The sequence below is a fragment of the Urocampus carinirostris genome, chromosome 18, assembly GCF_059441175.1.
Source record: "Urocampus carinirostris isolate Australia breed hairy pipefish chromosome 18, RoL_Ucar_1.0, whole genome shotgun sequence".
NCBI lineage: Eukaryota > Metazoa > Chordata > Actinopteri > Syngnathiformes > Syngnathidae > Urocampus > Urocampus carinirostris.
The window spans coordinates 27,954,519-27,967,759 of record NC_142366.1 but is presented as its reverse complement, the minus strand read 5'-3'; the positions used below and the strand labels follow the sequence as shown (position 1 = coordinate 27,967,759).

Genomic DNA, 13,241 nt, shown 5'->3' with positions numbered 1-13,241 from the left:
CCGTTCATTTTGCCGGCTGTGATTTTTGGACTGTGGACTTTAATGAAGGACATTTAGTTTCAATCGCCGGACTTGAAGTCGGGTTTGGGTTCATATTTTGTTTGTGTTACATGTTTAAATGTGGGCGCATGCGGCTTATATACAGGTGCGGCTTGTGTATGTACAAAATCGGTTTTCCTCTTGAAATGTGGTGGGTGCGGCTTATAATCAGGTGCGCTCTATAGTCCGGAATTTACGGTATATGAACAACATGGCCGTTTGCAGAAACAACAAAAACGGCTTGGTCATTAAATCCACTTTTCTTCTTAGCAACCCGTTTACCTCGCTGACCTTTCTTTCCAGGGAAAAATAACATTGTAGCCGTGCCATTTGGCAACCGAGCCGATTCACGAGATCAAGCGCGGGCGAGTTAAAAACAGCAAACTCAGAGAGAGAGGGGGGAGAACACTATGAGGAACTTAAACGGACAGGATGGCAAAAGATGCTTTGTGCACCTAAGGAGGGCTATGTCGAGGTTTGGGACTGCTAAGATATATCTATCTATCTATCTATCTATCTATCTATCTATCTATCTATCTAGTCTGGAGCGAGTTGGAGTTACGCCAGAACTTCTAACCAATGCCCTTGTTTGACTGCAGGACTGCCATTCCATGGGCCTGTCTTGGTAATGACTAGAGTACAAGAGTTCAATGAGGACAGCTTATGAAACCCATTAGCATCCTCAGAAAAGAATCACAATAGTCAATAGTTAAACTATACTAAAAAGATCTAAATTTAGTTGTACAACTGTGGTCCAGTTCTACTAGACGGAGGAAAAAGAAACACATGGAGATAGATAGATAGATAGATAGATAGATAGATAGATAGATAGATAGATAGATAGATAGATAGATAGATAGATAGATAGATAGATAGATAGATAGATAGATAGATAGATAGATAGATAGATAGATAGATAGATAGATAGATAGATAGACAGACAGACAGACAGACAGACAGACAGACAGACAGACAGACAGACAGACAGACAGACAGACAGACAGACAGACAGACAGACAGACAGACAGATAGACAGATAGATAGATCGATAGATAGATCTATGTATTATTTGTTTTTGCAACATCCATTGCAGCCTGGTCATCCTGGAAGGGCGATTACCCCATGTGCGGTCCTTTCTCAAGGTTTCCCCATTTTCCTCATGTTGAGGTTTTTGATTTTTTCCTTGCCCTCATGTAGGTTTTAGATCAGGGGATGGTGTAATATTAGTCCGTAGTCTGTCGAATAATCTGTGGTCTGTGCAGCCCTTTGAGACTCCTTGTGATTAAGGGTGTCACAAATAAACATGACTTGACTTGACTATGCAAATCAGTATTTCAATAAGAATGAAGTGATAATGAGATAAGCTATAATGCCTTGTCATATATCATCTGAACCATTGGTGGTCTAGTATAAAAGTTATGGCGCTTTCATTTCTGCGATCCGGTTTCAATTCTTGTTGCAAACAATGGTTTGCCATTTTAATCAGCGAAAATATTCACCTGAATAATCATTGCACTTTTATATGCAGTGAGTCTACAAAGAGCCAAACTGTTATACACGAATAAACAAAGTAGCTTTTACTGTCTTAATTTCATGTACCTGTGTGAAAAATATATGACAAAAGATGTGTGCCTTATAGTGCAAAGAATACGGTATTTCGTTTTTACAGTAGACGAAAAACTTTGTGCTCTGAGTGCCGACTTACACCAACTCTGAGGACAATTTTGGTTGACTGAAATCATGTTGAGAATAAAAGCAAGACATACTCTGTCAGGGTTGCCATGGCGCCCAATTGGCCATGCCCGTGTGTGTGTCACGGTTGCCATGGTGCCCAATTGGCCCCGCCCTTGTGTGTCACGGTTGCCATGGTGCCCAATTGGCCCCGCCCGTGGGGCGCCAGCTACGGCTCGTTGAGAGATTGGATTTCTGTTGATATAAAGCTCAGCGCGCTCTTGCTTCGGTTGTCAGTCCGTCAAACGAACTTCTGCCCCACAAGACGTGGGTTTTGACTCGGTCCTGTTTTGGTGCTATCATCAGACCAGTATTGTCCTGACCTGTTTCATTTCGGGTTCCAGTTTTGTTTTCATCAGTTTTTGTCTTGCTTGTTAGTTTCTCTAGTTTTTGTTCCGGTCTAAGTATGGTATATTTTTTTAACAGACCCGTTTAACGCTTTGCGAGCGTGTTGGTAGTACCGTGTTGCTACCTGTCACAGTCACGGTTTGGGATGAAAGTTATATTATTATTATTAAAGCTTTGAAAACTCTCTTGGTGTACCGTCTTTCTTTGTAAATATGTGTAACCATGTATGACATGTATTTGCAACTGCATATTTTTGTAATGTATTTATTTTAGAAACTTATTCTGATATGTTTTGCACGAGCAAATGAGAAAGAAGGGGCGGTGCAAACCCGGGCTGACGGGAAGTGGAGTAAAGGTGAGACGTGTTTGTGGATGCGGCCGACAATAGTGGATATATATTTTTCCCACCCTTGCCTTTGGAAATATACACTTTTTTCCTTGGATTACTTTCAACGGGCACCCGGACTCTGCAGGTCTGCATCAAACCTTAAGTACCGGTATCATTTTCCGTTCATTATGCCGGCTGTGATTTTTGGACTGTGTACTTTATATTCAGTTACTATCACGGGACTTAAAGTCGGGTTGGGGTTGCTTTTGTGATTGTGTTGCATGTTTTGATGTGGGCGCATGCGGCTTATGTATCCTCCTAAAATGTGGTGGGTGCGGCTTACAGGGTGCGCTCTATAGTCCGGAATTTACGGTACATAGAAACAGAGCACCTATTTGACATCAACTTCTGCGGCAGAGAGCAAATATCAGTGTGTTCTAACCAGGAGAAGAAGGAACAGGCAGGTATGTATACTAATGTCTTCACTCCAGCCAAGTCATGTCACCTTTGCATGAATAGGTGGTCTCATTGCTTGGGCATGGTGGGGAGGCCTCAAGGTAGGGGAGAGAGGATAGTGGGGGTAGGACGGAGGAGCAGGGGGCAGAATACACAGGGAAGGGAGGAGACGAGGAAGTTATGGGGTGGAGGGGGTATGAAAGACTTCCATTCATCTCAAGCGGATTCCTTTCCAAAGGTGCTCACCTCAAACCTGGGCCAGAGATGGCATGAATAGACGTCTATGCAAAATAAAGGCCAGTGTACCAAAATAAAAAAGAAATATTTTAATATTCAAAAAGTAACCTATAAAATCACAAAATTATCTTAAACATCCTTTGTGTTTTCAAACCCAAAAACGTCATCCCCGTGGCTCGAAGCCCAATCCTCGTAACAAACAAAAATATCGTTTTCGGTGAACAGCTTTCTCTGTTTATTTTCTCATTGTAAGCGTGTGTGTGCTTAAGACTTCGGTATTTCCTTCCCGCTTTTTACATCTCAGCGTGCGACGGGCCCTGTGGATTTGCGCAGAGCCCGGACACAGAACAGACAGAAAAGCCGTTCCAAAAACCACACAGTGAAGACCCTGTCGGCGGACTTGCAGCCTCTATTTTCAGCGCGTCCACTTTGTCAACTGAGTGGGCGCCTTGTTTTAAACAGATGCTGCCTTCAAGACCCACTCGTATAGCTAATTAATCATAATATACGATTAAAAAAACTGGAAAGATATGGCATTAGGGGCGTGGCTTTGCAAGGGATTCAAGCAATATGTGAAAATGGGAGAGTTGTCATCTGAATACTCGGACATCGGTTGCGGAGTACAACAGGGTTCTATCCTGGGTCCAAAGTTATTTAATTTATATATTAACGATATTTCTAATGTTTCAAAACTATTGGAAATAGTAACATTTGCAGACGACACTAACATTTTCTATTCAAATGATAACGATATTGATTTAGTAACCTGTGTTAATCGTGAATTAATCAACCTAAATGTATCTTTAAATCTAAATAAAACCAAAGTAGTAATCTTTGGTAATCGCAAGGCAAATCAAGATTTAGAAGTAAAAATGGATGGTGCTGCAAAAGAAGTTTTTAGGGGTCATAATAGACAATAAATTAAGCTGGAAAACACACATCAGACACATACAAACTAAAGTATCTAAAAGCATTTCAATAATTAATAAAGCCAAATTCATTTTAAACTATAATGCATTGTATTTATTATATTGTTCTCTAGTTCCGCCATACTTAACATATTGTGCAGAAGTCTGGGGCAATAATTTTATCCTCCAAAAACATGCAATTAGAACTATACACAGGGAGGGATATCGAGATCAGACTAATATTTTATTCCTGCAGTCCAAATTATTAAAATTGGATGATTTAGTAATTTTTTTTTTACTTCACAACTGCTATTTAAGGTCAACAAAAAACATAGTGCCAGAAAACAACCATAAATTATTCATTCGGAAAGAGGGAAATTATAACTAAGGGGCTGTAGTAAATTCATAATCCCAAAGGTGAGAACCACCAGGAAAAGTATGTGCGTGTCTGTGTGTGGAGTCAAACTTTGGAACAATTTACAAGACGAGATCAAACAATGTCCAACTTTTCACTTTTTCAAATTTCAATACAAAAAAACATTACTGGCGGAATACAGAGATGAAGAAAATGGGGTATGAGTGATACGAGAGATTGGGAATAGTGCAACTAGAACTATGGTTAACTTTGTTGTTATTGTTGCTATTGTTATATCATCACTGTTATTATTAATATTATTATTACTATTGTTGTTATTATCATTGGTGTATTTAATAGGGAAGATGAAGGGGTAGGGAATATAAGCATCTGCTTCTTACTGCCCCTTTTCGAACATATTATGTAACATTATTGTGTTGTTGAGTTCTTGTTTTTCTTCTGTTTTTATTTTAATGTTCGAAATAATTCATTCATTCATTCAATTTAAACCGACAAAATGTGCGAGGAGAAAGAAAAAATACACTAAATAAGCTACATATTCAAAAGTTTTCAGGTCCCTGTAGCAACGATGAACTACACCAGAGAAAAAAAATGGCATCCTAATAATGGCTGCTCATAAACATTGTGAGCCTACACCATAAGCAAACATAACCTCGCTGTGACCCTTCCTTCCCACAAGGGTTGACCTAGAGTGTCAATGGCATTATTTGATGGTTCACTCCACCACCCTATCCTCACATAACCTTGAGACAAGTGACCGTTACTGATCCGAAATGTAACCATTAAAAAAACCTAAAAACTATACTCTACATACATGTGTTATTACAGTTCACAATTCCCTACAATGAAAGTCATAGTTACAACCAAATAGTCTCCCTGATGTGTTGCCGAATTAAAACGTATAGAAATAAATACATTAGAGACCAGCGGTCGCCAACCATTTTGAACCTGAGAGCTACTCTTTTGTTACCGATAAGCGAGAAGGGCTACGAAATTGAAATGTTGTTTCCAAAATAGCAATTTATGTTATTACTATGTTGTTACAATGTTGTTATTGTTATTACCAGGTTGTAATATTTAGAAGCAGGGTATTTCTCATTGTCAGAACCCGAACAGACGGTAGACCCAAACGCGTAACAACTTCACACCAAGCTTTATTTACGAAAGCGGAGCATTCATGCGTGGGGACACAAATGCCATCGATTCGGCGATCGCTGGGCAGAATAAGCGGGGCAGAGAAGTCAGGCGCTGGAGTCCATTTCATGGATGTAACTTTTAGCTAGAGCCATCTACTGCTAGCTACTAGCTAGCAGAATTGAGTTATACGGCTTTATATAGTAAACAAGCTAAGCTAATGTATAGTTATTTTGTAAGCCAGTTAGCTAGTTACAGTGTGAAGGCTGTTACTTAGATTTGTTTCCATTGTTTGGAATGAAAACGTAGCCATAGCTAGCTGCAAGCTAGCTGTGTTTATCTTCTAGCGATATTGTTCAATAACTAACTAATAATTATCAAAATTGAGCTATGTAGCTGTATAACTAAGTTTAGAACAAAGTTTAGGCGTTCCTTTTCTTGCCAGAATAATATTTTATTTCTAGTATTATTTATTTTGTTTTTATTGTAGTTTAACCAATGTTTGCGTCTGTGTATTAAGTGTTTTAGGTTGTTGGGTGTGGATAAAAGATGGGAATTTCATTGTCTTATTGTAGTCAAGTCATGTTTATTTGTGATCCCCTTAATCACAAAGAGTCTAAAAGGGCTGCACAGACTACAGATTATTAAACCATCCCCTGATCTAAAACCTACATGAGGGCAAGGAAAAACTCAAAAATCTCAACATGAGGAAAATGAAGAAATCTTGAGAAGGGACCGCACACTGAATTGAATTATTGTACACTGAATGTTTTTATACAGCATTTTGGGTTGCAATTTTTTGCCCCAAAATTTGCTTTACAAATAAATTGGATTGATTGATATAATAGATACTGTACCTTTTTTAAACATTTCTAATTACAAGAAAAAAAGCTTTAAACTAAATTCAGGAATTTACTACCGGTAATAGCGATCGGGTGGCCGACAACTTTTTCAAGATTTTTTTTTTTAAACAAATAAAACGTTTTACTCCAAAATATTCGTTTGTTTTGGAAATTTTGGTTCGTTTAAAAATTTCGTATTTTCGGTTCGTTTGGCAATTTGCATACTCGGCAGCCAATCAGAAGCCTGCATCGATTTTTTTTTTTTTAATTTGCATATCATTTTCCAAAGTAAACGCACAGAGAACACAAGAAAAATCGATAAGTGTTTAGGAATTGTTAAGAGTTGTCAATTTAATGGCGCTCTTACTCGTGCTATTGCAATAAGACGTTTTCATTGTGTGACGTCATTACGCACGCACCATTTTTCGTTTTGCTAATTGTTGATCGCCATGTTGTATTAAATGGAGCCGTGTTGTTGTTTGCTTGCTGTTGAGGAATAAATATGCCAGGAGGCTGAACCACAATGTCCTGCTTATCTTCTCACGCATGAGGAAACTGCACACTCTGACATATTCTTCCCGGGAATCAAGCCAAAACCTCAGCCCCAGAAGAAAGATTCAAAAGAAGCTAACAAAATTGTTGACGCTACGAAACGTAAACATACATTAAAAGCATCGCGGAAAGAGGAGTTCATGAGGCTTGTAGCAGACGACGCGATGCAAACATTGCATGAATGAATGAGTAAATACAGGTACATACTAATGACAGATGGAAAACAGCGATGTCATTAACATGCAACGAATGTTTTAAGTAGATTTATAATAAACTTAATTTTAAAGTGTCGTTCTGTTGTATATTCTGATTATCAATCCTTAATACTTTGCAACAATGTTTTTTTTTTGCGAATAGTCTTATTGTGTTTCTAGTTAAAAAGAATGGGGCAGGCAACTTTTCAGAGTTGTCTGCCCTGGTGTCCGCTAACTTTTTCTCATGAGTTTCAGACACTGCTATTATAAACAAACAGGGTTGGGTAGGGTTACTTTAACTTGATTACTTTCAATGACTTTTGGATGACTCCAATACCGAATATACTCATAAAAGACAAAAGAAACTAAATATGAATAAAATGATGACTCACAACACGTGGTAAGCTTTCTCTCCTGGCTTTGATCTCTTTGATCTCCGGCAAAACGAACATAAAATGCCACAGAAACAAAATGAAAATAAATCCAAACAGCTTGCCAACATCATTTTTGCCGTTCCATGTATTCCGTTACTCCCCAAGCCTGCACAAAATTGAGTCATTTTATTCATATTTGGTATTGGAGTAATCCAAAAGTAATCGAAAGTAATCAAGTTAAAGTAACCCTACCCAACCCTGTCAACAAAACACAAAATATTTCTCTACTTCCATGCAATGTAGGAGATAAGACGCCATTGAATGTCACAGCATATACAGGATATATGGCCATAAAGCAGAAATATGTGCAAAAACTGCACCGACATGTCGTCCAGTCAAAGCACCAAGATCAATCCTGGTTCATAGCAACTCCACCTCAATACTGTATTCGCCTCTAGCCATGAATGCACACACGCAATGTTCCCCCCTAATTTTCCACGGGTCTGAGCGTTCACACAAAGTTGGTGAGCAACGCTTGAAACAACAGTGAGCAACGGCAATCCCAAGTGTGGCAACTAAGTCATGATCAAACACGTCCAAAACTTGACATCAAGTTACATTTTGCTGAGTTTCCGGCAATGCAAAAAACATTTTCACTTTTGAATGAATAGACTCATGTACGATTGCAAAGGTTGCAGGGCCTACAAACGTCATTTGTTTTTACAACAATTCTTTCACAAGATTTCCATTTCTTTTTATTTCCTGATATATTTTGTCGCATAATATTAACATTTTTGGGGGCTTATTGAGTCGGTTGTAAGATACAGAACTGTACTTAATCTTAATTTTTTAGTGGAAGTACAATGTTGGCAACAAGATTCACTTGATGTCATTGGAAATTATTTGAATGCAACACAAACTTTTTCTTCTTTTTTCCGTGTTTTTTTCTACTTTTTTTAAAATTCCTTTAAAAAAAATCTAATTCTGTTTATTTTTTCCGAGCTGTTACTTTTTTCTTTTTGTTCTCTATTTACTTTTTTCCTCCATTTCTTTCTTTTCTTTTTTCTGGCTTTTTTCTAAATTTTTCCTTCTTTTTTCTCTTCCTTTTGTTTCTTTTTTTCTCAGCTTTTCACTACTTTTTCATTTTGGTATTTTTTTTCTTTTTTGTTCTATTCCCCCCTTCCTTTAAGTCATTTTGTGCATCATTTTACATAATATTTGGTCATGTTGGGATTAAAGGAGCAAAAACAACCTGAAGAGCCGTTTAGGACCCGAAAGAGCCGGTTCCTTTTAGTGAGCCGAGCCAAAGAAGCCGGTTCTCGACAAGCTCTACTAACTTGACTCAACTTCGTTCTACTTCGACTCGACTTCAAAATACCGCATTTAGGACACAACGTCAGGGGAACCTGTCTATTTTTACCTTTATGCACTGTAACTTTGACTTAAGTCGCTTCTTAATTAGTAATTTTCAGCCCTGATTTTTTTGCGCTGGCTAGATTTTCTTGTGCGCTGAGAAAGTGCGAGCAGTGCGCAATTAGAGCGAACACTGTACACACGTCAAGGAAAGCCATGTTACCTGGAAAAAATCTTCATCAAGGATCCTGGTGCCAAAGACGGTAATGCCATCGGTGCTGATGGAGGTGTGGTCGCTTCTCAGGAGAGGTTTGGTGATCTTCTTCTTGCAGTCCACAATGATGGTGACTGTCTTTTTCTCCACACTGATAGCAACACGGTGCCACCTGTTTAACAGCAAAACCAGAATGAAAAATTGATGAGGAAAACCTTGAGTATCGTATACGATACAACCAAAAAAAACCCAACTTGGGCAGAAATTCGGATGTGTGCTTTTTAATACCATGTGCCTTATATGAGGACAAAGCTAGAAACGCGTTACCGTATTTGTGCAATTATTTATCAGATTTTATCGCTTAACACAATTGCAAAATAATGGTGACAAACATTTTGAATACATGCAACCATGTGTTTGTTTATATCTATCAGGACAACCACATTAGAGTGCCTTACTCTTGATCCAGTTCAGAACGACCAAACTACTTCCCACAATGCCTTTCTCCTTATTTAGTTTCAAATCCCGTGTGTTTCATAAAGACTTTGCGATACAATGCCATATTTCAGTGGTCAACAACCTCTATCACAGACGGGTGTCCGAAAATATTCTTGCCGTCCGGTCCAATAACAAATAAAACGTTTTACTCCGAAATCTTCGTTCGTTTTGGAAATTTCGGAATTTCGTTTCGTTTGGCAATTTGCATACTCGGCAGCCAATCAGAAGCCTGCATCGAATAACTTCATGCTTCCGGACACCCCCGAGCATTATAAAGTCGTGCAATAATGGTGACAAGCATTTTGAATACATGCAACCATGTGTTTGTTTCTATCTTTCAGGACAACCACATTGGAGTGCCACTCTCTTGATTCAGTTCAGAACGACCAAACTACTTCCCACAATGCCTTTCTCCTCATTTAGTTTCAAATCCCGTGTGCTTCATAAAGGCTTTGCAATACAATGCCATATTTCAGTGGTCCACAACCTCCACCACAGACGGGTGTCTGACAATATTCATGCGGTCCGGTCCAATGATAACATCAACAATCTGGTTCACGGATCCCTTAACTACGTGGGTCGTCGGGCCACCACTTCCTCTGGTGTGTCTTGGGCAATTACAGGAGGTACCTATCCCTCTCCAGGCTGTTTTTTAGGTAGGGATTTCCTCCTTCACATGAAATAGTACTGGTTTCTATGGTTACCAGTAGAAAGAGGAGCTTTCTGATTCGACTCGAATACAGCACCTTCATCATCTGGCCGCTGGTGTTTTTGTAATGTAACATGGCATCCGGCTCTTCAAAGATAAGCTGGGTCTCCGTATTGTTGGCAGCGTAAGTAAAAGCAGTGTGCCTTTTCATGTGTTGTCTGCATCCCTAGTCGTCACGGTTGCCTTGCTGCCCAATTGGCTCCGCCCATGTGGCGCCAGCTGCTGCTTGTTGACAGATTGGCTCCCTCTCAGTATTTAAACTCTGTCCTGTAAGTCCCCTTTTGTCGGTCCGTCTGCGAATCTCTGTTTTTACACGGCAAGCCCTTGTCCTGTTTTTTGCTCCTGTTTGTCTCCTGCTATGATCTGTTTTGATCTCGACCACATCTGCTCACCCGTTCCGAATTTTGACCTGTTTTGATCTCGACCACATCTGTTCTCCCGTCCTTAATAACGATCCGTTTTTGATCTCGACCACGTCTACTCTCACTCTCCGCTCCTGGCTTTCGACTTGTTTCCGATCCCAACCACATTTTTACTCTTCTTTCCCTGCTACTAAACCGTTTTTTCCATTCCCGACACCACCATCGCTGTTTAAAGCGAAATGCTTCCTGCGACCAGCGATCACCAGATCGTGTGTGCAATCCTTCCCTTTCTTCCCAATAAAACTGAGAGAAACGTTACGTGAGTGGGTCCTGTTTATGTTTCTGGTCCGTGACATTAGTGTCAGGACCAGAACGGAAACAGGACCCAGTAGCGTTTGTTTAATCAGTTTTATTGATAATCCGAGGATCGATGGACACGGGTAGCAGGTGGCTGGAAACGCGGAAGTGGCACTTCTGTGTCGAGCGAGGATGATCGTAGATTTGCAGGAATACTAGTCGTTAGCTGGGACGGGAGAGCAAGGGTGGTATCGAGTTCGGAAACGAGGTCAGCAACAGGTGTCAGGCAGGTAGCGGGGCAGGTAGCGGGGCAAAACAGGTCGGATGTCGGGATGACAGAACAGGGCAGAATCGAGTCCAGAAACAGGTCGGCAACGGGTGTCAGGCAGAGGAAAACAGGGCAGGAAAAATGTCGGACGGAATGAGCTTGCCTACGATCTGACGCTGTCCTCTTGAAAGCTGGGGGTTTAAAAAGAGACTCCAATTGGGCAGTCACAGGTGCCTTGAATCGGCAATCATGACAACTAGTGGATATCATACGGCGCACTCCCTGCCGCGATCCTGGTTTGATTCCCATTTAATCCAAAGTTATGCAATTGTGATCTGTGCAGGGTTGGGTAGGGTTACTTTAACTGGATTACTTTCAATTACTTTTGGATGACTCCAATACCAAATATGCTAATACAAGACAAAAGAAACTAAATATGAATAAAATTATGACTCACAACACTTGGTAAGCTTTCTCTCCTGGCTTTGATCTCTTTGATCTTCGGCAAAACTAACATAAAATGCGACAGAAACAAAATGAAAATAAATCCAAACAGCTTGCCAACATCAACTCCCCAAGCCTGCACAAAATTGAGTCATTTTTTTTCATATTTAGTTTCTTTTGTCTTTTATTAGCATATTTGGTATTGGAGTAATCCAAAAGTAATTGAAAGTAATCCAGTTAAAGTAACCCTACCCAACCCTGGATCTTTGATATATTCAAACGGATCAATCAAAGCAGAAATATGAAATGAAATGAAATGATATTGCGCTTTTCAAGTCAAGACTTCCCAAAGCGCATTACAGTGTGCTTCATATTTCCCTATAGCGGCCGTGCGGCCATGTCAGGCGCTAACCTGCTTATTGGGGGTATAAGGGGTTCAGTGTCTTACCCAAGGACACTTTCACATGTAACACGGAGGAGCCAGGATTTGAACTGCGATCTCTTGATCCCAAGACGAGCGCTCTACCTCCTGAGCCCCAGTTCTTTACTCATCTCATCTCATCTCATTAGCTACATCGCTTATCCTCAGTAGGGTCGCGGGGGTGCTGGAGCCCATCCCAGCAATCATCGGGCAGTGGGCAGGGGACACCCTGAACTGGTTGCCAGCCAATCGCAGGGCACACAGGGAGACAACTCACTCGCTCGTTCACACCTAGGGACAATTTGGACCGGCCAATTCACCTCAAATGAATGTTTTTGGAACGTGGGAAACCGGAGTGCCCGAAGGAAACCCACGCAAGCACGGGGAGAACATACAAACTCCGCACAGGAAGTCTGGAGCTGGATTTGAACCCACGCAGGAGGTTCCCACATGCGCTAGCCACTGCGCCGCCGTGCTGCCCAGTTCTTTACTCTAGTTTTAATTCCATGTGCCTTGTAGTCCCGTGCTTCTTACATACAAATATCACAAAAGACTTATACTCGGGTGAGTTTTCTATACAGTCATTTTGTAGAGGAACATCTCAATGTACAACGGGCCAACTGGGGTCACACGTGAGTATGACACCTCCTTCTACTTTGCACCACCGCGCTTAAGAGTTATTGCATACCAGGCGGCGGCCGAGCACATTCTTGCCCCCACACTTTGGCCCTGTTTAACACGGGATTACACTCATTAAACCCCAAACTTAATCCTCCTTCTGGGTTACTCGGCATGACAGACACGGTGAACATTGTGGAAAGTGTGTGTCGGAATCCAGGAAGACTTGCCTCGCCGGAGTATAGTCAAAACATTGTTCTGAGGCGGAAGATGAGACTTGGCACCATGGAGATGGAGCGTACGAGGCATTAATCACAGATAAACATCTGATTGTTCCTGAATTATTTTACGGCTCATAAATCGAAACGTCTTTATGTTATGGCAGGAATTAAAGCAACAGAGTTTAGAATAGAATAGAATAGAGTATAGAATATACCTTTATTGTCATCGTTACAAAATGGGTTAACATATTGTGACAACGGAATTGGGCATGGCACTCCAGTTTCACACGTTCACAGTGAGGTAAAAAACCAAGAAG

General features: G+C 40.5%; 1 protein-coding gene across 7 annotated transcripts in view; it reads right to left on the bottom strand.

The window, feature by feature from the left end:
- Positions 1-13,241, bottom strand: part of col11a1a (collagen, type XI, alpha 1a) — a 147,197-nt gene that overhangs the window by 102,632 nt on the left and 31,324 nt on the right. For all 7 annotated transcript variants that reach the window (XM_088322068.1, XM_088322063.1, XM_088322062.1 and 4 more), the window contains exon 4: positions 9,096-9,258. In XM_088322068.1, the coding sequence (XP_088178194.1) occupies positions 9,096-9,258 (163 nt within the window). The remainder of the gene's footprint in view (positions 1-9,095; positions 9,259-13,241) is intronic.